A 26452-nucleotide genomic window follows, 5' to 3' on the forward strand; every position below is an offset into this window, starting at 1 on the left:
CTCTAACAGGTCAGTGCTAAAATAATAGGAGGTTTGATTGATTGATTGAAAATTGTATTAACAGATTGCAGAATGCACAATACAGTACAGCTCAATACACACAATTGTTAAGGGGATGCAGACCAGAGAAAGACTTTTGTCTTGTTTACATCAGGGTCCCCCATTTTCAATTAATCATAACATATATGACATACATGACATACAGGTAGACAGTACTGTTACATTTAGACATTTATTATGACATACCAGAGTACAAAAAAAGAGAGTATATACATTTGAGGGGGAAGAAACTGTACATTGGAGGAGGTGGGGTGGGGGAACTGTACATTGGAGGTGGTTGGGTGGGTGGGGTGGGGGGGGGGGGTCTCGAAGACTAACGACTCCCGGGCATGTTGTTACGTAATCAGCATTCCTTTCACATCCGAATTAGGCATAATCTCTCAATTTCCAAATCACATCCTTTAAATATACAATGGCATCATGTAATTTATTTAAATCTATGTATATCTTATTTGAGAAGTTTAAAAATAGGGTCATGCTAATTTTCAATACAAAGTTTTTGTAAATAAATTTTTGTTAAGTTTAGTTTAGTTAAGTGTTTAATTAAGAAATATGTCTTTAGCATTTGTGTATAGACCATGGTGTCTAGATCCCACCACCAGGAAGGACCTTCCCTGTGAGCTGTTAAAAAGGTAAGAGACAACTTTTTGGGTGAAAATTATTATTAAGCCATTATGTTTTGGCCAACAAGTAACAACCAACAATTCACAAGAAGTGTCTAGATCTGTCCTTGGCTATGACATTTAGGTCAGGGATGAGCAACGTTTAGGTGAAAACGATGACAGGTTAGGTTACAGCCTCTCAGCTTGGCCGACATGACGAGCCACTTCCAGGTCACAGCCGGTCCCTCCTGGCCGTGGGATCTAGGAATATTTTCTAGACGCCCTCATGCGTCACGGAGCAGAGTTTTGAAGTAGAACAAGGCCACCTTGTGGTGACAGATGAGGATTACGTCTGACTAGTTTACAATCAGAACAACCCATTCTCTCTGTGCCCTTGATCATCCTCGTTGAATTTCTATCTAACTAAATATTTGAAGAGTATAAGTGAGTATTTTCATTGTCCTGGTTACCTAGTTGAAACTGGTGTTACTAGTGTATTATGTACTCTACTGCGGTGCTGCGGTGCAAGGGTGTATGTTCATGTACAACAACAACAACTCGAGACATTTCAGTTTTCTTTTTTATTCTTTCATGTTTGCGTAACAAACCAGAACAGAAACGTCACGTCTGGGTGTAGAAGAAGCAACGCGTTAATTCAAATCAAACGATTGAAATGAAATACAGTGAAATAGAAACCTCTCAGATAGGAGCCTGAAGAAGAAACATAATGGAACTCAGGAGTGTTTTTAACAGTGTCTGTTACATGGAGGACAAACAGCAGATGTTGGTGACAGGCAGAAGACTGTCCCCAATGTTCCCTGCTGGGTCTGTTTGACTTCCATAGTGAGGCCCTCTGTCTCAGTGTGACATGTTTCCAGCCTGGAGCATGTGATTGGGCGAGGGGAGGGGGAGGGGGGGTAGGAAAGATACTGTAAATGTCACACTTAATCCGTAGAGATAATGATAGTGGGGGGTAAAGCAGCCATGCTTCAGGGTGGACAGGCCTCAGTGTTCTGGCTGGATTCCATTCGGCGGAGAATATAAATAGAGGTTAATCCATTCTACATCGACTTCAGAGTAAACTTTCCGATACAGTGTGAGTGATTCACATTTCTGCTTAGTGAGACTACGACAAAATACGGTGCAATGGCCTGCAAACAAAATGGAGGACCACGGTCCCCACTATACGGGTGGCACCTTGTTCAAGTTAAAAGGGGTTAAAGGTCATGGTGTTTAGGGTCTGTGTCTAAGGCAAACTGAGACCCTGTCAACTTAATGCAAACAAAACAAAAAAGTTATGCACTGCCTCAGGTCCTTTTTTTTGGTACATTAGAAAATTAAAACAAGAGGCAAAATCTAACAGAACATAGACCTTCTGTTACAATACAGTGTCTTCGTCAATATATTAACTATATCATCTGAAAATATTTGGCATGCCTATCATCTATCAAACGATCTTTTGTTTAGGATAAAATACAATACAAAATGCACCACTGGTGTGTTTGTGCCAAGGGACGTGTGGGTGATTATCTGCAGCAAGTGCACTTTAGGACGTTTCACAGTTCAAAACATTGCCTTGTTTTTCTGACAAACAGAAGCCAAAATACAGGCTACCGCGAACATTGTTGTCGCTGATTGGCTGATACAGTCTTGTAATCGGTACAGTTCGGGAGGACCGAGGATGGAAAGATGTCAAGGGGGGGAAGGGGGGGTTAGGCGGTTGTGGGTAAAGGTCTATAAAGCCTCCTCTCCTCTTCGATTTACTCTTCCTTCTCCTTGATGGCTTCTGCTGCCTTGGCCGCTTCTGCCTCCTCCTGAAGGGCTTGCTTCCTCTCCTGCTCCTTCACCAGCTGGACGCCGCAGTAGGTCACGAGTAGCACCGACAGGGTGGACATGGGGAAACCTAGCGGAGAGGGAGGAAGAGGAGGAGGAGCAGGAGGAAACACAAGATAAAGAGGAGCGTGAGGAAGAAAAACTAATCATGTAAAGAAGATATTACTTAAGAACTATAGTTTATTCTGTGTTCTAGTCAAGTCAAAGCACCTCAAAGGCGCTAAAAACAAGATTACAAACATCACAAAACAAACTGGTCAGACTACTACTTGACCTTACCCCAGTGGCGAATCCTTATGGAAGCCAACGGAAGCCATGCCTCCCTATAAATTCATATCAAATATGAAATATGAAAAAAAAATATATATATATATAATTCTTTTTTAATATAGTTTACATTCTTTTTCATCTGTGCATCTGTGTTATATATATATATATATTTTTTTTTTAAATGTCTCCCTCTTCTCCTTCTCACTCCCTCTAACACACTGTCAGACTGTGCTCACTGCAGCTAGTATAGGAGAGAGGCAGTGGGTAGGTCTCTTTCTCCAGGCTTCCAGCATTATAGAGTCCAAATCCGATCCTAGCCAATCAGATTCGAGCTGACTGCCACACCCTAAAAGTTTAAAACGGAGCTGGGAGGAAAACACTCAGCATATTTTCCCCCCTGGAGGCGGGGCACTCAGAAGTTCACGTTTCCACCTGACTACCTAACGTGACATCCCATTAGTAGTATAAAACTGTCTGGCGTCACTCAGTCTAGTAGTCTACTACAAACATGTCTGAACATCATCCCCTCGCGGAATTGATTGAAAATGTTATTAACAGAGCGGGCACGTTCGAATCCTCTATTAGTGTATCTAACATTTAGCACTTTAATAGCAACTTATTTTCGCCGGCGGGACATTTACTGAGGACCAGCAGAGCACACCACTGTGGATATTATGATTTAACAAATCTATCTGGCAAGAGGAGGACCACATTATTGACCAGGTAAGCACTGAGCAGCCTGACTGACTAACTAACGTTATCAGGCAAGCTTGTATACCCTTTCATGACTGCAATGCAAGCCAGGGGCTGGAATACGCAGTCACTTATTCCTCCGTAGTAGCCAGGTTAATGTGCACCATCAAGCACTGCTTAAAAGCTAGCGGTGGGTCCAAAATATATCGGATATAAATGTCAAAGGTACCCAGCGTTCCATTAGGGTTTCACACACAGATGCGGCGGGGTTTGAAAGCTCGGCGTTGCTAATAAACATTTTAAATCATTTTTATAAACGAGTAAAACTGAGGCTGAAATGGCTGCTTCCGCATTTTACAGTAGGAGCGCTCTGATGGCTGGGCGCGCCGCGCAACAGACACGTGAATGAATGAATGAATGAATGAATGAAAACTTTATTTAACAGATTGCAGAATGGGTACAATACAGTACGGCTCAATACACACAATGCAGACCAGAGAAATACGTTTGTCTTGTCACGTTTGTCTAATAGACAGTCATATTCTCTCCCGGCCATATGTATATTTCTCTCCCACCCACCCACCCCCTCCTAATGTACAGTCCCCTCCCCATCATATGTATATACTCTGTCAGGATCTATGGGTAACAGTACTGTATATTTGATGTCATGATGTCTTGTATGTCATAAATGTCACTATGAATTGAAAATGGGGGACCCTGATGTAAACAAGACAAACGTCTTTCTCTGGTCTGCATCCCCTTATACAATTGTGTGTATTGAGCCGTACTGTATTGTACCCATTCTGCAATCTGTTAAGAAAGTTTGACTGGCCGCCGAGCCATACTGTAGTGTACATGGTGACTGCTTGACTTAAAAAAAAAAATATATATATATATATATATATATATATATTAATAAAAATATTTAATAATTTCTTTTTAATAATTTTTTTTGGCTTCACCTGTTATTTTACCCACGCGACGCCACTGCCTTACCCCTAGAACCCACCTCACCCCTGCCCACTTTGACAACCTAGGATGGCTTAGAGTAGACGACAGAGTACAGCAACTTGCAATGGGCCTGGTCTACAAGATACACTATACGACTAAGGTAACCATGTACATGTCAAAATACTTCCCAAAGGTCAGTGAATACCACGACCACAACACCAGAGGAAGCTCAACAAATCATGTTAAACCCAGATTCGGCTCAAACAAGGGACTAAACACGTTTCGCAATTATGCCACATCAATGTGGAACGCCCTACCCAAAGCTGTAAAGGAATGTGAATCCCTACCCACATTCAAAACCGCTCTTAAAGAGCACCTACGGGAGGCTGCAATTCGAAACTGGCCACCGTAAATGTCCAAACCCCCCACCCCCACCCCCTCCAAATAGACAGTCTCCTCCCCACCGCATGTATATATTCTCTCCCACCCACCCACCCCCTCCAAATGTAGTCTCCTCACCACCGTATGTATATTTCTCTCCCACCCACCCACCCCCTCCTAATGTACAGTCCCCTCCCCATCATATGTATATACTCTGTCAGGATCTATGGGTAACAGTACTGTATATTTGAATACCGTATATGTCACAAATGTATCAGTACTAAATACCTGTATGTCCCTATGCCATAAATGTCATGTATGTTGATTATGTCATAAATGTCAATATGAATTGAAAATGGGGGACCCTGATGTAAACAAGACAAACGTCTTTCTCTGTTCTGCATCCCCTTAATTGAACACTTTGCCGCCCAACCACGAGTTAACTCGTGTTTCGATTCCACCCGTTGAGGACCAGAGCCACGAGTTAACTCGTGGCAAGTTGTTATTGTTTTATTCCATATTAATAAAGGTATTAACGTCCCCGATCGACTTGCAGGATCTACCCGCATATTTGATTTCCGAAACATGCAATACCGGCCAGATCCTCTTAGGGGCGCCATCATTGAGGCCGAATGGGAATTTTATTTTTTTTATTGTCTATGTGCATTTCATATGAGCCTGGATCCCAGCCGAACTTCCTCCATCTTTGATCACATTGCCGAACGCAGATTTCAGCCTGGAATAATGGGATTTATGATCAGCCAATGGACATATCGATCTACCAGATTCTGATGAATAATGATGAAATGCTGCCGGCGATCACATGGCCTGACGGTAGGATACTATTCACCCAAATTACAGCCGGATTGGACATTGTTGTAACACGCAAGCGATCGATCAGTTGAATGTGGCTACTTGAACGCACACTGTATTGCTAATCAATAATATTAATCGGCGTCCCCCGCTGCCCCTATTTCATCCATAGATGCTCTGTAATAGTACGGATGCTAAGCAGTTTGTTTTATTTCATTTGTATATATACAACAGAAATGGCGTTTGATATAACGTGACTAGCCTTTAGCCTCATATCTAGCTTCCCAGAAAAAAGACGAGACGAAAACTGCGATAAAGCTTATATTCACGACGCTATAAAATGACAACCAACCGATGGATTTTTATTTTCTTTAAGCCATTATGAAGGCACGGTTTATGCACTCAAGTGACAATGAGAATGGACAGATAGCAATACTATAAAGTATATATATAGTTGTTAGCAAGTACATCGGTTTGTTGACAAACCCTGGTCGTCCAGAACCATATTACACTGCAAACCGTGGTCGCCAATGTGTTAACACTTTGGCGACCGCTGGGATGCGTCTAATATAGTGCTTGAGGACCAGGGTTTGTCAACAGACCGGTGTCTTTTTGTACAGCTATATCTATACTTTATAGTATTGCTATCTGTCCATTCTCATTGTCAATTGAGTTCATAAACCGTCCCTTCAAAATGGCTTAAAGAAAAAAAAATGCATCAATAGGTTGTCATTTTATAGCGCCGTGAATATAAGCTTTATCGCAGATTTTGTCTCATATATTTTCTGGAAAGCTAGTTATTGAGCTAATAACTGCTAACGTTATATTCAACGGCATTTCCGTTTTATATATGCTAAAGAAATAACATATGATCCGGGCTGTCCCAGAGCATGTATGCATGAAAGGGGGGGGGGGGGGGGGGGGGCGGGGGACGTCGTTTAGTATTATTGATTACCAATAACAGTGTCCGTGTAACTAGCCACATTCACTGATCTGCTGCTTGCGTTTCACAGCAAGCTCCGATCCGGCTGTAATTTAGGTGAAAAAGGTCTTACTGTGAGCCCGTGGGATACCCCCCAGCATTTCCCCGTTATCGATCGGCATCTGGTAGATCGATATGTCCATTGGCTGATAAATCCCATTATTCCATGGTGAAATCTGCGATTCGAAACGTGATCCACAGTACATTGTGCTGGTTCAGGATCCGGCTACAATGATACTCCATTGGAAGAAAAAAAAAGTTTTACATTCGCTCACAGGGCATACTGCAGTGGAGCGATGGCGCCCCTAAGAGGATCTGGCCGGTATTGCATGTTCTCGATTCCACAGACGAGGGTAGATCTGCAGAGCCGGTCGGGGATCTTGAGCCGGTTATTAAAATGGAATAACAGCAATAACAAATGCCACGGCTATATACGTGCCTCTGGTCCACAACGCATGGCACCGAAACCCGTATATATACGTGGCTGGTCCCCATTGTGTTAACAATTGTGTGTATTGAGCCGTACTGTATTGTACCCATTCTGCAATCTGTTAAATAAAGTTTTCATTCATTCATTCAAGTACACTTACAAGAAACGTATCATGGTACTGTAGTTTGATGGTCACTTTTTTTTTTACCATGCACATTTACATTTATACATTTAGTCATTTAGCTGACGCTTTTATCCAAAGCGACTTACAAGTTCTGTACGACAAGTCATCAGGAAGGGCACAACTCTATCAGCTGAGTAACAATGTTCATAAAGTGTTGAGTGCTACAGTGTAGATTAGTCTATTAGGACAAGTGCATGACAGTAAGGTTAGTTAGGGTTAGATTATTTATTTTTTATTCAGATAATGGTTGAAGAAGTGCGTCTTAATCGACGGCGAAAGATTGGAACGGGTTTCGGCTGTCCTAACTGGGGTGGGTAGTTCATTCCACCATTGTGGGGCAAGGACTGAGAATAGGCGACTTCTCTTGGATGACCCTCCCGGAGCTTGGATAGGAGTAGGTCTGAGGCGGCCATGTCAATCATGATAGTGATGGTATTTCCATGATACTTTTTTGTGAAGCCGTGTTCATTTGGAGATAATCCTAATCAGTACTTGAATACTTTTGCAGAGTACAACTCTTTTACTTTTACTTGATAATGTCACTTGAATAACAGTATTTCTACATATTTCTGTACTCTTTTCACCTCTGATGACCCGTGGATGATACGAGAACACGGGAGGATGAACCCTTACATGTTTTAGTTGCCAATAAATCTGCATAGCTGGGAACCAAGCCTGACACATCAGCACCCAAGCAACGCTACATATGCTAACCCGGAAGCTAACTTGCGTAGTATTCCATGGGTCTGACCCAACAACAGAAAACCATAATCGCTCAATTCTTCCTGTGGCCACTACCTTGACAATTCCTCACCTCTGATAAGCAGTCTTTTGGTCACGAGTTGAGCAAACTCCACGCTGTTGAGGGCCAGAACGTTGAAGATGATGATCATCCAGAAGTTGGCGGCATTGAACAGACCCCTGATCCTGCGTCCCATGGCTTCACCCAGAAGACCCTGGGAGACAGACGAGACGGAAGGACATCCTCAGGGACCTGACCAGTGATGTGGTGAAGGGTAAACCCACTGAAACTCAGTTCACCCACCTTTTACCCACCTTTATAAACTGATTATTGGTGTTACCCAACTTTTATTATCACTGCATCACTGAACCTGACACACAATGATACTTAGCATAGTGGACTATACTGTATATATACTGTGTAACTATCCGGTATTGTTGGTTGAAACTGTTCTCTCTCGCTCTTGAATGATTTTTTATTTTGGTCTTTTTTTTACAAAGCAAAGAGTACATACATACAATATGTACAGTAGTAGGAAATGTATAAAAAAAATTATTAAAAAAGAAAAACCACCGAAAAGGTGTAGGCTGAAGCCGAGGCTTATATTGCCTACCCTTCTTACATTTCATTATTTAAAAAGAAAACTGTTTCAGAACATAATTTAGCAAAAACAAAAGGTTACGGAAAAAGGTTATACAGTAATATACAAAACGTATATATATATATATATATATATATATATATATATATATATATATATATATATATATTCACAGTCGTAATATACAGTTATATGATAATAAAATATAATTAGGATCATAATAAAGTTTGATATCCATTCACAAAACATTCGCATTGGTCTTTAGCATTAGTATTTTGGACGTGGCTCACCTCGACGGTGGAGAATGGAGGGTAGGAGAAGAGCTTGGCCACCCACAGCTCAAAGTTGAGGCCGAAGCAGTTGAAGAAGGCCCAGATGTACACCACTTCACAGGGACCCAGCCACAGGGTGGTGACCATGAAGGTGCAGATGGTCGCCAGGAGCTCCTTGAAGATCTTGTCGTGATCCCCGCCGATGTAGTCGTACACGTACCTGCCGGTCGACATGACAGCAGCGTTGGAATCTAACTGTAGTGTGGTAGTGAAAGGGTTAACCTTCTGTAGTGTGGTGGCGAAAGGGTTAACCTTCTGTAGTGTGGTAGTGAAAGAGCTCGCAGTCTGTAGTGTGGTAGTGAAAGGGTTAACATTCTGTAGTGTGGTTGTGAAAGGGTTAACCTTCTGTAGTGTGGTAGTGAAATGGTTAACCTTCTGTAGTGTGGTAGTGAAAGGGTTAACCTTCTGTAGTGTGGTTGTGAAAGGGTTAACCATTTGGTAGTGTGGTAGTGAAAGGGTTAACCTTCTGTAGTGTGGTTGTGAAAGGGTTAACCATTTGGTAGTGTGGTAGTGAAAGGGTTCATTCAAATTTAAATTCAGCTGTGACTGACTGATAATACTGTATGTCTGAAGTCATTTAGAATTAGAGATAATATGTCTGAAGATTAGATTAGATTCAAATGTATTGTCATTATACAGCACAAGTACAGTACAACGAAAATACTGTACATTTGGCATCCAACCACAGTGCAAATGTAACAGTAAAGTGCAATAGTAATATACAACGTAAAGGTGATTAAACACTCACCTGCATATCCAGTCATTGATGCCCCTGTCGAAGTGCCTAAAAAAAACAAAGATAACAATTTGTGTAAATCTTATTAAAACATTGTAAGGTTATGTGTAACAAAATTGTGATCTCGTCATCAGATACTACCGTATGCCCATACACTCTTGCATATGTATATATATTTGCCTAGTTTATACTACAGTAGCTTCATCTTTTGTTTACTTTTACTTCATCAACTGTATAGTAGTATATAGTAGCACACTTACAGAGTCTGTAACAAGCATTCCACTGCACACTGTGGCCTACTTGTACGACTAATAAGAGTATGTGACAAATATACTTTGATATGATTCGATTTGATGTTCACCCTCTAATCCAATGTACTGCTCCTAGTTTCAGCTGTCGGGCTGATGCCGGACCCACATCCTTGCGAGTCCTCGTTGACACTTACGTTTCAGAGAAGACATACAGCATGGTGATACATTTGGGAGGCTGAGGAGGATCCAGGTGGTCCAGTTTAGACACAGTGTTGATGATGCCAAACATGACGGCCGCTTTCACCCAGTCGTACACCAGGTTGGAGTAGGCCAGACCAGCTACAGGGAGATAGAGATACAGAAAGATATGAGGGTTGTTGTTTATTTTTTGTTTTAGATAAGATAAGATATGATATGATAAGATAAAATAAGATATGATATGATAAGATAGTGGCTCGAGAGGTAGAGCAGTCGGACTCGTCTGGCAATCCGGAGGTTCCCGGTTCGATTCCCGCTCCTCCCGGGCAGCATGTCGATGTGTCCTTGAGCAAGACACTTAACCCCTAATTGCTCCCGATGAGCAGGTTGGCACCTTGCATGGTTGCCTCCGCCGTCGGTGTGTGAGTGTGTGAGTGAATGTGTGAGTGAATGGGTAAAATGTGAGTAACAAATTGTAAAGCGCTTTGGATAGAAATCGCTATATAAAAAAGCAGCCATTTACCATTTACCATACGATAAGATATTCCTTTATTGATCCCCTCCCCCATGATCATAGCATCATGGGGGAGGGGGAGGGGAGGTACAGGTATGGGCAGGGAAATAGTAGAAAGACATAAATATAGGCAATAAAATTTGATCTGAATATAAAATAATGCAAAGCACCTCTATGACTGGCAATGTCACTAACTCACTCGCTCTCTCGTTCATTCATTCATTCATTCATTCATTCACACTTAGCCACCATGCGACAGATGTGTGGCGCACAGGTGTGGCACTTTGCGTAAGACCGGTTCAATCTATGCCAGAATGCTTTGCATCATTGTTTTCGTATATCTTTTCAAACGTGACAGTAAAAAAAAAAAATGCATGCTTGATGACGCTTTGACTCGAGCGCAAACTCACTGACCCAGGGACCAGTCGGACAGCTGCTTCACCAGCTTCATGTCGTTGGGGATGGTCAAGATGTACAGGTAGTGGAAGAAGACGTCCACCACCAAAACAACTCCCAGGTTCCACACGGCCTGGGTGGTGATGTTCCACATCTCTCGCTCCTTGCGTGTCAGGTTTGCGTTGGTGGTCTGTGGATTGTACCCGAGTCATAGTGTGTGAGAAGATGTGTCCGGAACACGGCAACATTCCTACATTGTAGGACATTTTGCTTACTGTCTTCTCTCCAGAGTCAGAGAAGAAGATATATACCGATTTCCTCTCTAGAAAGCTATCCGGCTGCACATTAGCCTAGCTTAGCACGATGAATGGAAGCAGATGCGTGGCGGCCGGGTAACCTAGACATTGGCCAACTAACACCTTTCCCGCAGTTTTAGCTAGGCTAGCCACTACACATCCGCATCCATTCATTATGCTAAGCTAGGCTAGCATGCAGCTGGATAGCTCTCTACTGAACACAGAGGAAATTGGTATCTTGTCTGACTCTGGAGAAGATGGTAAGTGAATTTCCCATAATTTTGGCGTTCCTTTACGTTTCAAGGCCTTATAAATAAAGGTACACCAGTGCATGGATGGACAGAGATGGCCAAGGAACTGTGGAATACAGTGTGAGATGAGGAGAGCCTTAGAGATTTACAGCCTCACTTCACTCTCAGAGGACCATTCAATCCATTTTAAAGGGGCACTCCACAAAGGAAATAGCTGATTTATTATACACATAATCTCACACAATTATTAGTTAGTTATTGAGAGTTGAGTTTGAATATGTCCTCCAGTAATGTCATGGGAGGACACTGAATCATTGTGTTGTGTTAAATCACAGCCCAATGAAATGACTAGATCCAGTTTTTTGGCCGTCATGGTTAAAAAAAACTTTAAATCAATTAAATAAGCATGGTACTGATTGTGTGTGTCTTGGGGGCTCACCTGAGCGTGGTACTGATTGTGTGTGTCTTCTTGGGGAGCTCATCTGAGCGTGGTACTGATTGTGCGTGTGTTCTCACCTGAGCGTGGTAATGATTGTGCGTGTGTTCTCACCTGAGCGTGGTACTGATTCTGCGTGTGTTCTCACCTGGGCGTGGTACTGATTCTGCGTGTGTTCTCACCTGGGCGTGGTACTGATTCTGCGTGTGTTCTCACCTGGGCGTGGTACTGATTCTGCGTGTGTTCTCACCTGGGCGTGGTACTGATTCTGCGTGTCTTCTAATCTGAGCGTGGTACTGATTCTGCGTGTGTTCTCACCTGGGCGTGGTACTTGTCGAACGTCATGATGGGTCCAAAGAAGAAGAAGGGGAGGTAGAAGTTGTACTTGATGAGGTCACAGAAGGAGTAGTTGCCGTCCTTCTTGTCACAGTTCTCCAGGGCGAAGCTCAGGCAGCGCATGATGGTGAAGCCACATCCACCGTAGAACAGGATGTCTTGCAGGTCAAAGGAACCCGTCACCATGGCTTCCTAAAAGGAGGACGCAGAGTTATTCTGAGCGTCCCACATCAAATCACTTTATGTCTCCTGTGACATAGTCTATGATTAGCGTGGTGGCAAGTTTAGCATACGTATTAGCCCTTTCACTACCACACTACAAAGGGTTAACCATTTCACTACCACACTACAAAGGGTTAACCCTTTCACTACCACACTACAAAGGGTTAACCCTTTCACTACATCAGGGGCGCCTGCTCTGTCGAAGCTTTTAAATCCCTGCTTAAGACTCATCTTTTCTCTCTCTCCTTCAACCTACCCTGATCTCACCTGGTCGGGGACTGACCTTTAGATTAATCTGTGTAGTTTAGTTATGGTACAGGGTACTACATGGTACCACTGGGTAGTTTACTACAGGGTAGTTTAGTTAGGGTACAGGGTACTACATGGTACTACATGGTACTACATGGTACTACATGGCACTACAGGGTACTACATGGCTCTACATGGCTCTACGTGGCACTACATGGCACTACAGGGTACCACAGGGCACTACAGGGTACTACATGACACTACAGGGTACTACAGGGTACTACAGGGTACTACAGGGTACTACATGGCACTACAGGGTACTATAGGGTACTACATGGCACTACGGGGTACTACATGGTACTACATGGCACTACAGGGTACTACATGTCTGCTCCTTTGCAGCACCACAAACATGGGAACTCTCTAACTCTTCCCCCCCCCCCCCCCCCCCCCCCCCCCCCCTCCCCCTTCTCTCTGAGTGCCCGTCTCCTGGCGCTGACTAAGGTGATGGATGCCTCGGGGTCTTGGCCAAGATTGTAGTGACTGCTCTACATGCACCTCCGAGGCCTTTTCAAAATGTACAGTTGCTATTGCATGCACTCATCTGTGTTCCACTACACACATGAGTGCATGCTTACCAACTGTCCGTCTGCAACACTAATGAGTGCATGCTTACCAACTGTCCGTCTGCAACACTACTATCACCAACATCTAAGAAGGGAGATCCCCCCTTGAATGGCCCTTCTAAGGTTTCTCTCCTCCACACTGCCTGTGGAGCTTTTTTCCCTATTGTTAGGTTTTAGTGAGTTTTTCCTTACCTTCGCGTGGGGTATGTCTGGGAGTGCTTGCATTCTTTCATTTATTTGCATTCATCTAAAAATGTTTGGACCTTATGGTGTTCTTGTTCTGTTCTTGACTTATTGTTATGTTTTCTTCTTGACTTGTTTAAAGAAGATCTGTACGGCCCATGGGGACATTAACGTGTGTTGTCGGGCCCTATAAATAAATTTGATTTGATTTGATTTACCACACTACAAAGGGTTAACCCTTTCACTACCACACTACAAAGGGTTAACCCTTTAACTACCACACTACAAAGGGTTAACCCTTTCACTACCACACTACAAAGGGATAACCCTTTCACTACCACTCTACAGAAGGTTAACCCCTTCACTACCACACTAGACGGTTAACCCTTTCACTACCATACTACAAAGGGTTAACCCTTTCACTACCACACTACAGACGGTTAACCCTTTCACTACCACACTACAGACGGTAACCAAGATCAAACTGGGTATAAAATATATAAATTAGTACTACTGAGTATAGTCATATTGGACTGCACGGTAAGGGGAAGTGTGATACAGCATCAGAATTCATTATATCCTTGAAAGTACAGTGAATGGATCCACCCTGACTGTTGATTGTTTATAACGCAATAAATCAAATCGTTTCCATTCCAATCTTTTAAAATTCGCCATGAACATTCATTACCTCTACAGGGAGAACACTATTGATTTTGGTGACCCCATGACCTTTCCCCTAGAGCCACCGGTCAGGCCAAGCTTTAAATTTACAAACGAACATATATTTACTGATCTGTTACTCATGGTCGTATTTGGCCTCAAGGTGGCACTGTTCTCACAAAACTAACAACGTGAACTACTCCTCAAGGGCTCCTTTGATCATGATGGACATTTAAATGTGCAGTCCCATTGTGATATACTACGGATGTTATGATTTATTTATTGTGTCAAATAACCCTCACTTGATTCTCACTACACTTCTTGTGTATTCTATGCACATTTTATGATTATTGTCTATTTTATACTCATTTTATATCTGCACTTTATGCATTGCTTTTATTTAGTAAATTCTCTGCTCATTTTATTCCTATGTCTATTTTATGTCTACATTACTGCTGTGAAGCACTTTGGGCTGCAATTCCTGCTATACAAATAAAGTATTGTTGTTATTATTATTATTATTATTATTATTATTATTATTATTATTATTATTATTATTATTATTATTATTATTATTATTATACTGGCCATATATCCTCCCAGGCCTATTACAGACAACAACTCACCTGCCAGGAGTTAAAGGGCTCCAGCTTAATGGAGGCCAGAGAGACGAGGCCTGCGATGAAACACAGCCATTTCCTCTTGACCAGGGCAACGCTGTAGAGCACCACGCAGTGAGACAGGACCAGGGCCATGTAGGTCCAGCCCATCGTGACCAGGACGGCCATGGCGCCATACACACCAAAGATTAAGGATCTGTGCTGTAGGTCAGGACGGGCCAAGGTTATTGCAATGTTACAACGCTGGAATTAAGTTAGTAATAAACACTTCATAATATATAAGATATATTATGCAGATCATTCGAATATTCAATGTGTATCATTGATTTCAATGAAATTATATGATGCAGGTTATGAGATTCACAAGTTAATTCATGTTACCTTACATCCATCAATACCAATCTTCATTGCAAGCATGAAACAAAACAAGAAACACATTTAAAGCATATTGAATTGTATTAAATATGTCAGAATTACTGGAAGAAATCATTGGTTAAAGTCATTTAGCAAATCATTTAGCAAAATAGATCATCCAAATCAATAGATTATCTCTCAACTCGTGCATAAAAAAAGTGTTAGGACTAGCCTAGGGCTGGACAATATTGACCAAAATAAATACACAAACATTAACATTTAGTCATTTAGCTGACGCTTTTATCCAAAGCGACTTACAAGTTCTGTACGACAAGTCATCAGGAAGGGTACAACTCTATCAGCTGAGTAACAATGTTCATCAAAGTGTTGCGTGTTACAGTGTAGGTTAGTTTATTAGGACAAGTGCATGACAGTAAGGTTAGTTAGGGTTAGATTTTTAATTCTTTTTTATTATTATTATTTCAGATAATGGTTGAAGAAGTGCGTCTTTAGTTGACGGCAAAAGATTGGACGGGTTTCGGCTGTCCTAACTGGGGTGGGTAGTTCATTCCACTATTGTGGGGCAAGGACTGAGAATAGGCGACTTCTCTTTGATGACCCTCCCGGAGCTTGGATAGGAGTAGGTCTGAGGCGGCCAGAAGATGCAGAGCGTAGGGGGCTTAAGATTTGCTCTGTTTGAATATAATGAAAGATTGTCATTGAGCGGTTAGGTGGCCGAGCGGAGATTGCGTTCGTCACCAGCCCCGGAGCTGTGAGCTGGATTCGCCTGTTCGAATCCAGCTCACAGCTCCGGGGTTGTCACCAGCTTGGCTGGCCGTCTGCACTAATACAATTGGCTGTATTAGAGGGTGGGAGAAGCTGGCGGGTGGGTCCGGGTCGTTGTAAACAGCGACTCCTACAGTTCGGTCGGGGCGCCTGCTAAGCGCGGATAGGACTCGAGGGGGATAGTGTGGTCCTCCCACACGCTACGCCCTCTCGATGAGAATCCGCGCTGCCAGGTGAAAAGAAGCGGTGATTGGCTGGACGTGTGTCGGAGGAAGCACGTGGTAGCCTCCACTCTCCCAGATGATCTGACTGTGGGGGGTAAGTGCGCAGCGACCAGGAAGGGACTGGGAATTGGCATACGACTAACATTGGGATGGGAGAAAATCGGAGGAAAATGGAGGGGGAAAAAGACCAATAAAAAAAAATAAAAAATAAAGATTGTCATTGAAACACAAAACACGGGCGCCCAAGTGGCGAACCACGTAACGCACTGCGTCGCGGCACGGCTGACCCGGGTTCGATTTCCCGGACCCGGCGTTCTTTGCCGAATGTCTTCTCTACCGGACTGCCCGGTAGTAAAAACCAATAAAAATCTACCAAAAACATAATTAAAAATAAATAAATAAACACAAACCACTGTGTATCAAAAAGACATTGTGACATGAACTCTGACTTTTATTATTTCAAAAGGGGAAAATTGCTGCAATTCACAATTTGAAGATTATAGTATTCAGTAATGCAAATTTTACTTTTATTTTATAGTAATTGAGCAGCCCTAGTTAGGCCTATTGGTGACATCAATATTACTACAGTAGTACTGCTGAAATAACACTGAGCTACAACATAATGTAGACATCACACTATACAGGGGCGACAATGGCTCAGGAGATAGAGCAGTCGTCTGGTAATCCGGAGGTTCCCGGTTCGATTCCCACTCCTCCCAGTCAGCGTGTCGAAATGTCCTTGAACAAGACTTAACCCCTAACTGCTCCCGATGAGCAGGTTGGCACCTTGCATGGTTGCCTCTGCCGTCGGTGTGTGAATGTGTGAGTGAATGGGTAAAATGTGAGGAACAAATTGTAAAGCGCTTTGGATAAAAGCTGCTATATAAATGCAGCCATTTACTATACATCAAACAGGGCAGGGCTGGCCAATGTAGGGCCTGTGGGCCAAATTCAGCCCCCCGCAACATTATATTTGGCCCTCCAAAGGGTTCCAGAGAAGGATTAACTTGTAAATAATTTTAATTAATAATTTTTGTCTTCTTTGATGCAATTTAACTATAATTTGAGGAGGGATTCATTCATGTTTCAGCCCTTGGACCTCCATGTCAAAAAGTTTGGCCACGCCTAGTTTAGAATGAGCGAAACATGCATTGCACACACACACACACACACACACACACACACACACACACGTAAATAGGCCTACACATTCACACACATGCAAACACACACACAAACAGACACACACCTTGGAAGATAGCACGGTACAAATCTTGGCAAAGATCACATGACCAGTGAGGGCGAACAGGATGTGATTGCGGAATGTCGAGAACCACATCACCCATTCGAAGTCGGCAACATCCTATGATATTGGGGAATGCATTAGTGAGAACAGCACTTGTGAGAACAACATAATGATTCTTGAACGGCTTCATCATTATTATTTCATCAAGCACTCAGTGTATAGGCTACAGAAAATTATGTACTGTACTTGGGAACCAAAATGTAATAATAATAATCTAATAATACTCTATTATTCTATAATAATAATAATAATAATAATAATAATAATAATAATAATAATAATAATAATAATAATAATAATAATAATAATAATAATAATAATATAATGTAATAATAATATATTCATATATTATACAAACACCACAAACAAGCCACTTGCCATTTTCCGGCCAAAATAATGCCATCCTGGTTTCACGCTCTGTTTGAAGGCCTTCCTGTTTACATTATCTGAACAGAGGAAAGAAGAGTTTTACAGAATAAGTGACATATCATGTATTATCTACAGGTTATAGAGTCTAAGTTCCACTGGTGATGGGAAGGCTATAGTTCTGCAGATCCATGGGTTCCGAAGCATATAGGCTTTAGAAAGCCATTTATTTTGTGTATGTCCAACTGTAAACATTTCCCCCACCTCTCTGCAGATTGATTCATTAAACAGGTTTAGTTTAAGTGCTGATATATCCACAGATAGTCGGGTTGGGTGTTGGAAACAGCACATTGGACAAATCCATATGTTATGTAATATACTTATCACAAAGCTTTCATTTTCACAATCACAGTTGCTACTACAATCATAAAACCCTTCATATATTTCAGGAGATTGTGTTACAGCACAGGTTCAATGAGTGGGTTGTAAATAAACTCTTGTAGAAGGAAAGCAACACAGGCCCTAGATAATGATGGAAATGATTTAGGCAGGTTCACGGCCGATGGCACAACCCCCCCACAGGTCCCCCCTGTATGGCCATGTAGAGGAATACCAGGATCTAAGAGACGTCAGTCAGGGAAAGCTTCTTATTTCTGGGAAAATAGCCAAACTTCTATTAACCGTGACCGTGTGCAATACCGCTGTAGCATGCAGACTACAGACTTGTGTTTCAGGAAATGACCAAAGAGCAGCCTTAACTGACCATTTCAGAATACAGACCGACTTTTATTTGACCCTGCTCTTGTTGTTGCCGGGTTACGAATGGGGACTGCAGGGGTGAAGTCAAATAGAAAGTCTTTAGTTAAAGTGACACATGGTTTTGTGGCGCACCGTGCCATGTACGGGCGACCAGATTACATAACCCGCCATTCAGTCCATTCAAATGAGGCTGGTATGTGGCCTTTTGCAGTCAAAATGCATGTAAAGTATAGGCAAGATCCCAACAGCTGGATCGGATGAGAGGAATAGGGTTAGTGAGCTAGATATAAGCTTAGACCATCTAGAATATTCTGCCACTGACCACAGAAATATCTCCATCCTAATCATGAAAAGAATTAGCCATTAAGTAGACCAGTTATATTTAGCTCTCATAATGAAATATTCAGGAATTATTTGGGGAAGGGGGGGGGGTCTCCCCCTTGGTCCTAAATCATATTACATATTAGTGGTTCTTAATCATATTACATTGCATATTTAGCATAGCAGCAAGGTAAGACATGACATGTTAATTAAATAGGGGGCTTTTTTGCCCACATGAGTGTGTGTGTGTGTGTGTGTGGGGGGGGGGGGGACATCAAAACCCTTGTTTAGAGAGACAATCTCTCACATCATGGTGAAAGTTATCATGATCTCTTGGTCTATTAACAAGTTATTTTCCATAGCCATCTCTTGCCCCGGTTTGCCCTCGTCAATTTCCTTCCGTGATGCAGGTAGTTTGGGTGATTATGGCCTACTGCTTGAAGCAGGTTTCTTTTTCACATTATACAGTACGTTACTACACTTTATATCATATTGTGACATCTATACTCACCGCTCGAGGCGTCAAATATCCAGCTCCCTGCCCACAGCACGGCCATGCCGAGGACAGCTGTGTAGAGGTACAGCTCATATCTGTGGAGGGCAGCCTTGATCCCCATGTTGACTCTCTCTCTCTTTCTCTCTTTCTCTCCTTCTCTTGTTCCCTCTCTCTCTCTCTCTCTCTCTCTCTCTCTCTCTAGCACCACACTGGAACCCTAGAGGGATGGAGGGCAATCCGGCATCCAATATTAGATCTGACTGTGAATGAACACAAATAGTATGGGGATTAGACACTAAATAGACACATGCTTGAAACCCAAACAAACCTGACATTTCTTGGGACAGTGAAAGTCCAATAAGGTGTTTAATTTAAATGGTAGAATATACAGTATATAGTTTCTTGACACCTATATTCTAAGATAAGATAAGATAATCCTTTATTGATCCCCTTGGGGAAATTTGGGAACACCATTCTCATGGTGTTAGTGTTAGTATTAATTAAAATAGTGTCAGTTGTTTTCTCCAGAAAATGCTGATGCTGCCTGTACAGTTGGTCGTTTTAAACAGCCTGTGTAAAAATCTAAACTAATCATCCAGGTCAATCCATGTAGCTATTACTTTTTTTCTATTAACTCAATCAGCGCCACGGGTCTAGCCCATCTTTGTTCCTACTGCGCCACCGCTCTAAGAGAAAGGGATGCGTGGCGGTGTTTGCAGGGCTATATCTATATTCTATATTATAGCTATGGATACAATACTATGGCTCATTTGACATCAACTATCCATCGTTCAATATGTGAAAAAGATTAATATTTTTCATGTATACGTTTGCGTGTTATACCGTGGTGAATATAAGTATAGTTTCAGAGTGATCCTGGCTAATTCCAGAAAACGGCGCTATAATGCAGGACCTCTTTAGAGTGTCTTTATTCGGCATGCAACGACACAATGGAGCAATTATGGAGCAAAATTATGGAGCAATACGTGAATTTTACTAAAAGCGTTGGCGTTGCTCGCCTGGACATGCTACTATTTCCAAATCAAATGTATATAATAGGTATTATGTTTCATCATGAATGCATGAAAGGGGGGGATGTCGTTTTTTGATCGTCACCAACGGCATACGTTTTGGAGTACGTTACACATGGTCGTTGCGATCGATGTGAAATCATGGTTGGATCAAAGCAGGATTGTCATATAGTCCTTACCTTCACTAGGAGGTACCCCACCGGGTGTTAAAAAAAGGTTTCGAAGGGTGGGCGATACTGCCACCTAGCAGAATGCGGCCGGTATTGCACTCTAGCGATCTCAGAGTGATTCCCTATGGTAACCCCAGGTCCGTGTGAGAGAAATGAATAGAAATATCGAATAAAAGAAATAACGATGAAAACCTGACTATACATGGTGCTGAACGGTTGGCGAGTTAACCCGCCTATCCTCGGGTCTGGCGCTGATTGAGTTAATAGCAATAACATGGCTTTGTTTAAAGGGTCAATATTCAATATTTAAAGGGTCAATATTCATGATATTATGGGGGGGAAATACTTTGTTTTCAAAAAGAGACACAGCACATAACGATAGGCTGGCTATTTACTTGTACTGATAGCATTACAGGCTCATACTGCTCATGGCATTGCATTCAGCTCGGCTTACTTGGAATGTCCGGACTCCGTTTTTAAATAATCTGTGACATGTCCGTTAGAAAAGTATTTTGCTCTATTGATAAGGAATCAAATTAATTATGTACACGTTTACACAGATTATCGTGTAAGTATCATGTTTAGATCCAATGTTCTTTTACAATGATAGCCTAAAATAACGTTTAACATGAAATGTCCCAATGCAGGCATATGTTAAGATAAGATAAGATAAGATATTCCTTTATTGATCCCCTTGGGGAGATTCAGGCATCATAGCAGCATGGGGGAGGGGGGTACAGGTACATGGTAATAGTAGAAGACATACAGGTAATACAATTATAGTACAGTAGAAAGGTAAAAAATAAATAAATAAAAAATAGGCAGTGTAAACAATATAGCAATATAAATTAACTCTGAATAGTATACGCATATGAGCAAGTAGGCACTGGCAGTGTAATCAAGGTGCCGATGGTCATGACTGTCTTTCATGGGCTGCAGACATGCAAGTGACTTTTAAATAGGACGAGCTCCCCGGAATCAGCACCGTCAGCTGCGCAACCCTACCTCCCCTTCCTATTATAGCCCTTGCAGTTGCTCCCTTCCAGCCGGGCAGCTGCGCTGCTATGTGATCTGTCAGGGGGACTGGGGGACTCGACGCAGAGCAGAATTAGCACTGCCCAGAAGAATCACCAAGAATGGTGCATTGGACACAAACACAAAACACCTTATATTCGATAGACATGCACTTGTTGTTGGTTCCCTGTGTGCTGTGTGTATGTGTGTGTGTGTGTGTGTGTGTGTGTGGGGGGGGGGGGGGGGGGTACATTTACTTTTGCCGCAATGTAAGATGAAGTTATGGGAGTTGGACCAAACAAGCCCCCAATGGCCGGTCTTGCCAATATGTTGTCATGGTAGCCTTGGGAGGGCCCCGGCTGAGTGCCTTGCATACAAATTAGGCCTTAATTTATTATTATTATTATTGTTATGTTGTCTTGTTGTCCGACGACGCGATTCTACTTCGATTGAGACAAATAAATAGCTGTATAATTAAGTTTTTAATGCTTTGAAATAGTTGCGGCTCTTAAAAACACAGCGGGTTGCAAATAAAGGGGGAAAAGAACACTTGTTTCACTAACCTCGTATCGGTTTCACACGGTCCCTGTCAGGATGAACTCCTCCAAATGCCAAAAAAAAAAGTCAAAAAAATAGGGGGTGGGGTGGTAATTGCAGGTTTCTAATTCATCTATCTTGCTTAGAGAGGGCTTGCCGGTGCTGGAGCCTGTGTGATCGCCAGCCGCAGCCGGTAAGGATGTTGCAAACTCAAGCGAAAGGAGGGGGTGCAGCCCGTGGTGGGATATATTTATCTTTCAGAACTCCACCGTCGCAGTGGGAGGAGGGGGGGGGGGTCCAATGTATGTCCGTCAAACGGTGGCGAACGACACCGGGGAGAAGCAAAACCTCCATCGACACAATGCCTTTAGGCATCTGCAGTGCAGCAATAGAGCTCAGATTTCAGGATACTACGCCTTTGACATTGTTCTTCAGCCTATGTGTTCAGTTTTTGAATATCGTATATAGCATGTCACAAATGTAACAAACAGTACTAAATACCGGTATGTCATGTATGTCCCTATGCCATAAATGTCATGTATGTTGTGTATGTCATAAATGTCACTATGAATTGAAAATGTGGGACCCTGATGTAAACAAGACAAACGTCTTTCTCTGGTTGCATTATTGAGCCGTATTGTACCCATTCTGCAATCTGTTAAATAAAGTTTTCATTCATTCATTCAGTCTACTTATTTGTGTTATGTCGCATTTTGTATGCTAATTATACAATAAGATAAATAAGCCTGCCTACTACATGGGAGACTTCAGGTATCTATAGGTTACTTTCTATTATTAGGCTACTTGCGTTTAGCCTACTTACAGCATAATTAGTATATAATACTAACATTCCGATACAAAAGTTAATGACACTGGCTAAAAAGAAATTAAGAAAGTGGGGGAGATTTTGGAATGAGTGTGAACATGTGTTTGTGTGGGTTTAGCCTATTATTGCCACCTTCTATTTCAAAACAACGCTGCAGCGAGCCTGCGACCATAACTACCCCAGTGTCCAATAGTACCCAGCTGCAGCCGTTCAGTCGTAATGACAGACACCTTATGACCATGATTCCATCATTTGACTGGATGCACGACATGCGAAGACCCCTTTCACTCATTCCCACTAGATGGCGCACGTGGTCTTTAAAGGGATTCGCCGCAGGCCAGGGGATTTGGTGAAAATGTTTTCTACAAGTTTTAAAATGTAGCTTAAAACCTCTAGGAGAAATTTGGGGATATTCCGAATTCGGAAAACATTTTCACTACATGACGAGGGGAAAAAAAATCATGTTTAAACTCACCATTATTTCAAATAACTGTTTGTGTCTATTTATTACAAACATATAGCACCCTACCTCATTCCTGCATGTTTGTACTTTATTGTTTGCATTTTGTACTTTAGTTTGTATATTGTATATTTTGTATAGTGTTTGGTCTTTATTCTTTTAACTTTTTTGTACTGTATGAAGCACAATCTCAGGGGGCTCATACACAGAACCAAGCATGTCAACGTAATGTACATTATACGTGACAAATAAAAACAAAACTTGAAAACCTGTAGTGCATCTATAACTAACTTTGTATTCGCTATGCCCGATATTCTTTTTACTTTTTTTTACTGTATGAAGCACAATCTCAGGGGCTCATACACATAACAAAGCATGTCACTGTAATGTTTAAATGTGACCAATAAAAACAAAACTTGAAAACCTGTAGAGCATCTATAACTAACTTTGTATTCGCTATACCCGATATTCTTTTTACTTTTTTTTTACTGTATGTAGCACACTCTCAGGGGCTACACAGAACCAAGCATGTCAATGTAATGTACATTATATGTGACAAATAAAAACAAAACTTGAAAACCTGTAGTGCATCTATAACTAACTTTGTATTCGCTATGCCCGATATTCTTTTAACTTTTTTTTTTACTGTATGAAGCACAATCTCAGGGGCTCATACACAGAACCAAGCATGTCAATGTAATGTACATTATATGTGACAAATAAAAACAAAACTTGAAAACCTGTAGTGCATCTATAACTAACTTTGTATTCGCTATGCCCGATATTCTTTTTACTTTTTTTTACTGTATGAAGCACAATCTCATGGGGCTCATAACGAACCAAGCATGTCACTGTAATGTTTAAATGTGACCAATAAAAACAAAACTTGAAAACGTGTAGAGCATCTATAACTAACTTTGTATTCGCTATGCCCGATATTCTTTTTACTTTTTTTTTTACTGTATGAAGCACAATCTCAGGGGGCTCATATTGATTGATTGATTGATTGATTGATTGATTGATTGATTGATTGATTGATTGAAAACTTTATTAACAGATTGCAGAATGGGTACAGTACAGCTCAATACATACAATTGTTAAGGGGATGCAGACCAGAGAAAGACTTTCGTCTTGTTTACATCAGGGTCCCCCATTTTCAATTCATCATAACATATATGACATACATGACATACAGATAGACAGTACTGCTACATCTATACATTTATGACATACCAGATTTGCAAATACAGTACTGTTTGTGATACGAAAAGAGTCCAGAAAAGAGAGTATATACATTTGATGTAGAAACTGTACATTGGAGGAGGTTGGGTAGGTGGGGGGGACTGTACATTGGAGGTGGTTGGGGGGGGGGGGGGGGAGATACTGTACAAGCAAAACTGTACATTGGAATATTGACAAAACCATACTTGGTCATTTACTGTACATTGGAGGGGGTTGTGTTAGGACATTTACAGGGGCCAGTTTCGAATTGCAGTCTCCCGTAGGCAGGGGTGTAGCTCCAGATTCTGGGCCCCATGAAAGAATGTATTTGTAGGCCCCCAGTGAATGCGAGCGCGTGTTAGCGGAATTTTTTTTGGCCATTTTTTTATTGATGAAAACACATAATATGGTTTTTACCTATACATTCGGATCAGCAGTTCAGCACCTGCACTGTTGGTGGGTGAGCCTAGTAAAGGATGTCGCATTGCGTTCATCTTCAATGAATGGACCAATGCAATAGTCTACCAAAGCCCCCCCCCCCTCTCTCTATATATCTCACACACACACACACACACTTCAGAAACAAACATAGTATCAATGAGAGCATCAATAATACACCTGAGTGATTTTGGCCCCCCCCCCCCCCAGTGCTGGGCCCTTGGAATCATCCTAAGCTACCCCCCCCAGCTACGCCCCTGCCCGTAGGTGTTCTTTGAGAGTGTTTTTGAAAGTGGTAGTGATTCACATTCCTTTACAGCTTTGGGTAGGGCATAATTGCGAAACGTGTTTAGTCCCTTGTTTGAGCCGAATCTGGGTTTAACATGATTTGTGGATCTCCCTCTGGTGTTGTGATCGTGGTATTCACTGACCTTTGGGAAGTATTTTGACATGTACATGGGTAGTGTATCTTGTAGACCAGGCCCATTGCAAGTTGCTGTACTCTGTCGTCTACTCTAAGCCATCCTAGGTTGTCAAAGTGGGCAGGGGTGAGGTGGATTCTAGGAGTAAGGTCAAGCAGTAGTCTGACCAGTTTGTTTTGAGATGTTTGTAATTTAGTTTTTAGAGCCTTTGAGGTGCTTTGGTACCATGAGGTGCAAGCATAGTCGTAGTACCCTTGAATGAGTGCTCCTGCCAGAGTCTTCAGGGTATTCTTGTTTACCAGTGAGGAGATCCGGTACAAGAATCGAGTTTGTTTGTTGACTTTTTTTTATTACATTGGATGCCATTTTGTCACAGGAAAGATTTGCCTCTAGGATGGAACCCATGTAGGTAATTTCTTCTTACAGAAATTCTTCATTTCTTCATACAGAACCAAGCATGTCACTGTAATGTTTAAATGTGACCAATAAAAACAAAACTTGAAAACTTGTAGAGCATCTATAACTAACTTTGTATTCGCTATGCCCGATATTCTTTTTACCTTTTTTTTTTTTTTTTTTTTACTGTATGAAGCACAATCTCAGGGGGCTCATACAGAACCAAGCATGTCAATGTAATGTACATTATATGTGACAAATAAAAACAAAACTTGAAAACTTGTAGAGCATCTATAACTAACTTTGCATTCGCTATGCCCGACCAACTGAAGTGCATGCATGTGGGGGTGCTGCAGGGCTGAAGTGCTGCAGCAGGGCTGCTGACTGACTCTCCACTGGGAGGGAGACTCCATCAGCCGCCCCCTCCTGCCCAGTATGCTGCCCCCGCCGCTGAATCCGATGCATCTCAAAATACAT

General features: G+C 42.0%; 1 protein-coding gene across 2 annotated transcripts; it reads right to left on the reverse strand.

Annotated features, from left to right (window-relative positions):
* Positions 1-1224: 1224 nt before the first annotated feature.
* On the reverse strand, positions 1225-22333 carry hhatla (hedgehog acyltransferase like, a). 2 transcript variants are annotated; one of them, XM_084326969.1, is made up of 13 exons: positions 22239-22333; positions 19476-19720; positions 17897-17964; positions 17462-17575; positions 15230-15250; positions 14855-15049; positions 12271-12480; positions 10988-11159; positions 10056-10200; positions 9623-9658; positions 8833-9034; positions 8014-8155; positions 1225-2565 (listed from the first exon to the last, which is right to left on the reverse strand). In XM_084326969.1, the coding sequence occupies exons 2-13, from the start codon at positions 19579-19581 to the stop codon at positions 2423-2425; spliced, it is 1554 nt and encodes a 517-aa protein (XP_084183095.1). In that variant the 5' UTR covers positions 19582-19720; positions 22239-22333; the 3' UTR covers positions 1225-2422. The 2 variants fall into 2 exon arrangements, with proteins under 2 accessions (XP_084183095.1, XP_084183096.1); XM_084326970.1 differs by lacking the exon at positions 15230-15250.
* Positions 22334-26452: the final 4119 nt, after the last annotated feature.

This window comes from Notolepis coatsorum (assembly GCF_963971535.1).
Source record: "Notolepis coatsorum genome assembly, chromosome: 13".
In the NCBI taxonomy this organism is placed as follows: domain Eukaryota; kingdom Metazoa; phylum Chordata; class Actinopteri; order Aulopiformes; family Paralepididae; genus Notolepis; species Notolepis coatsorum.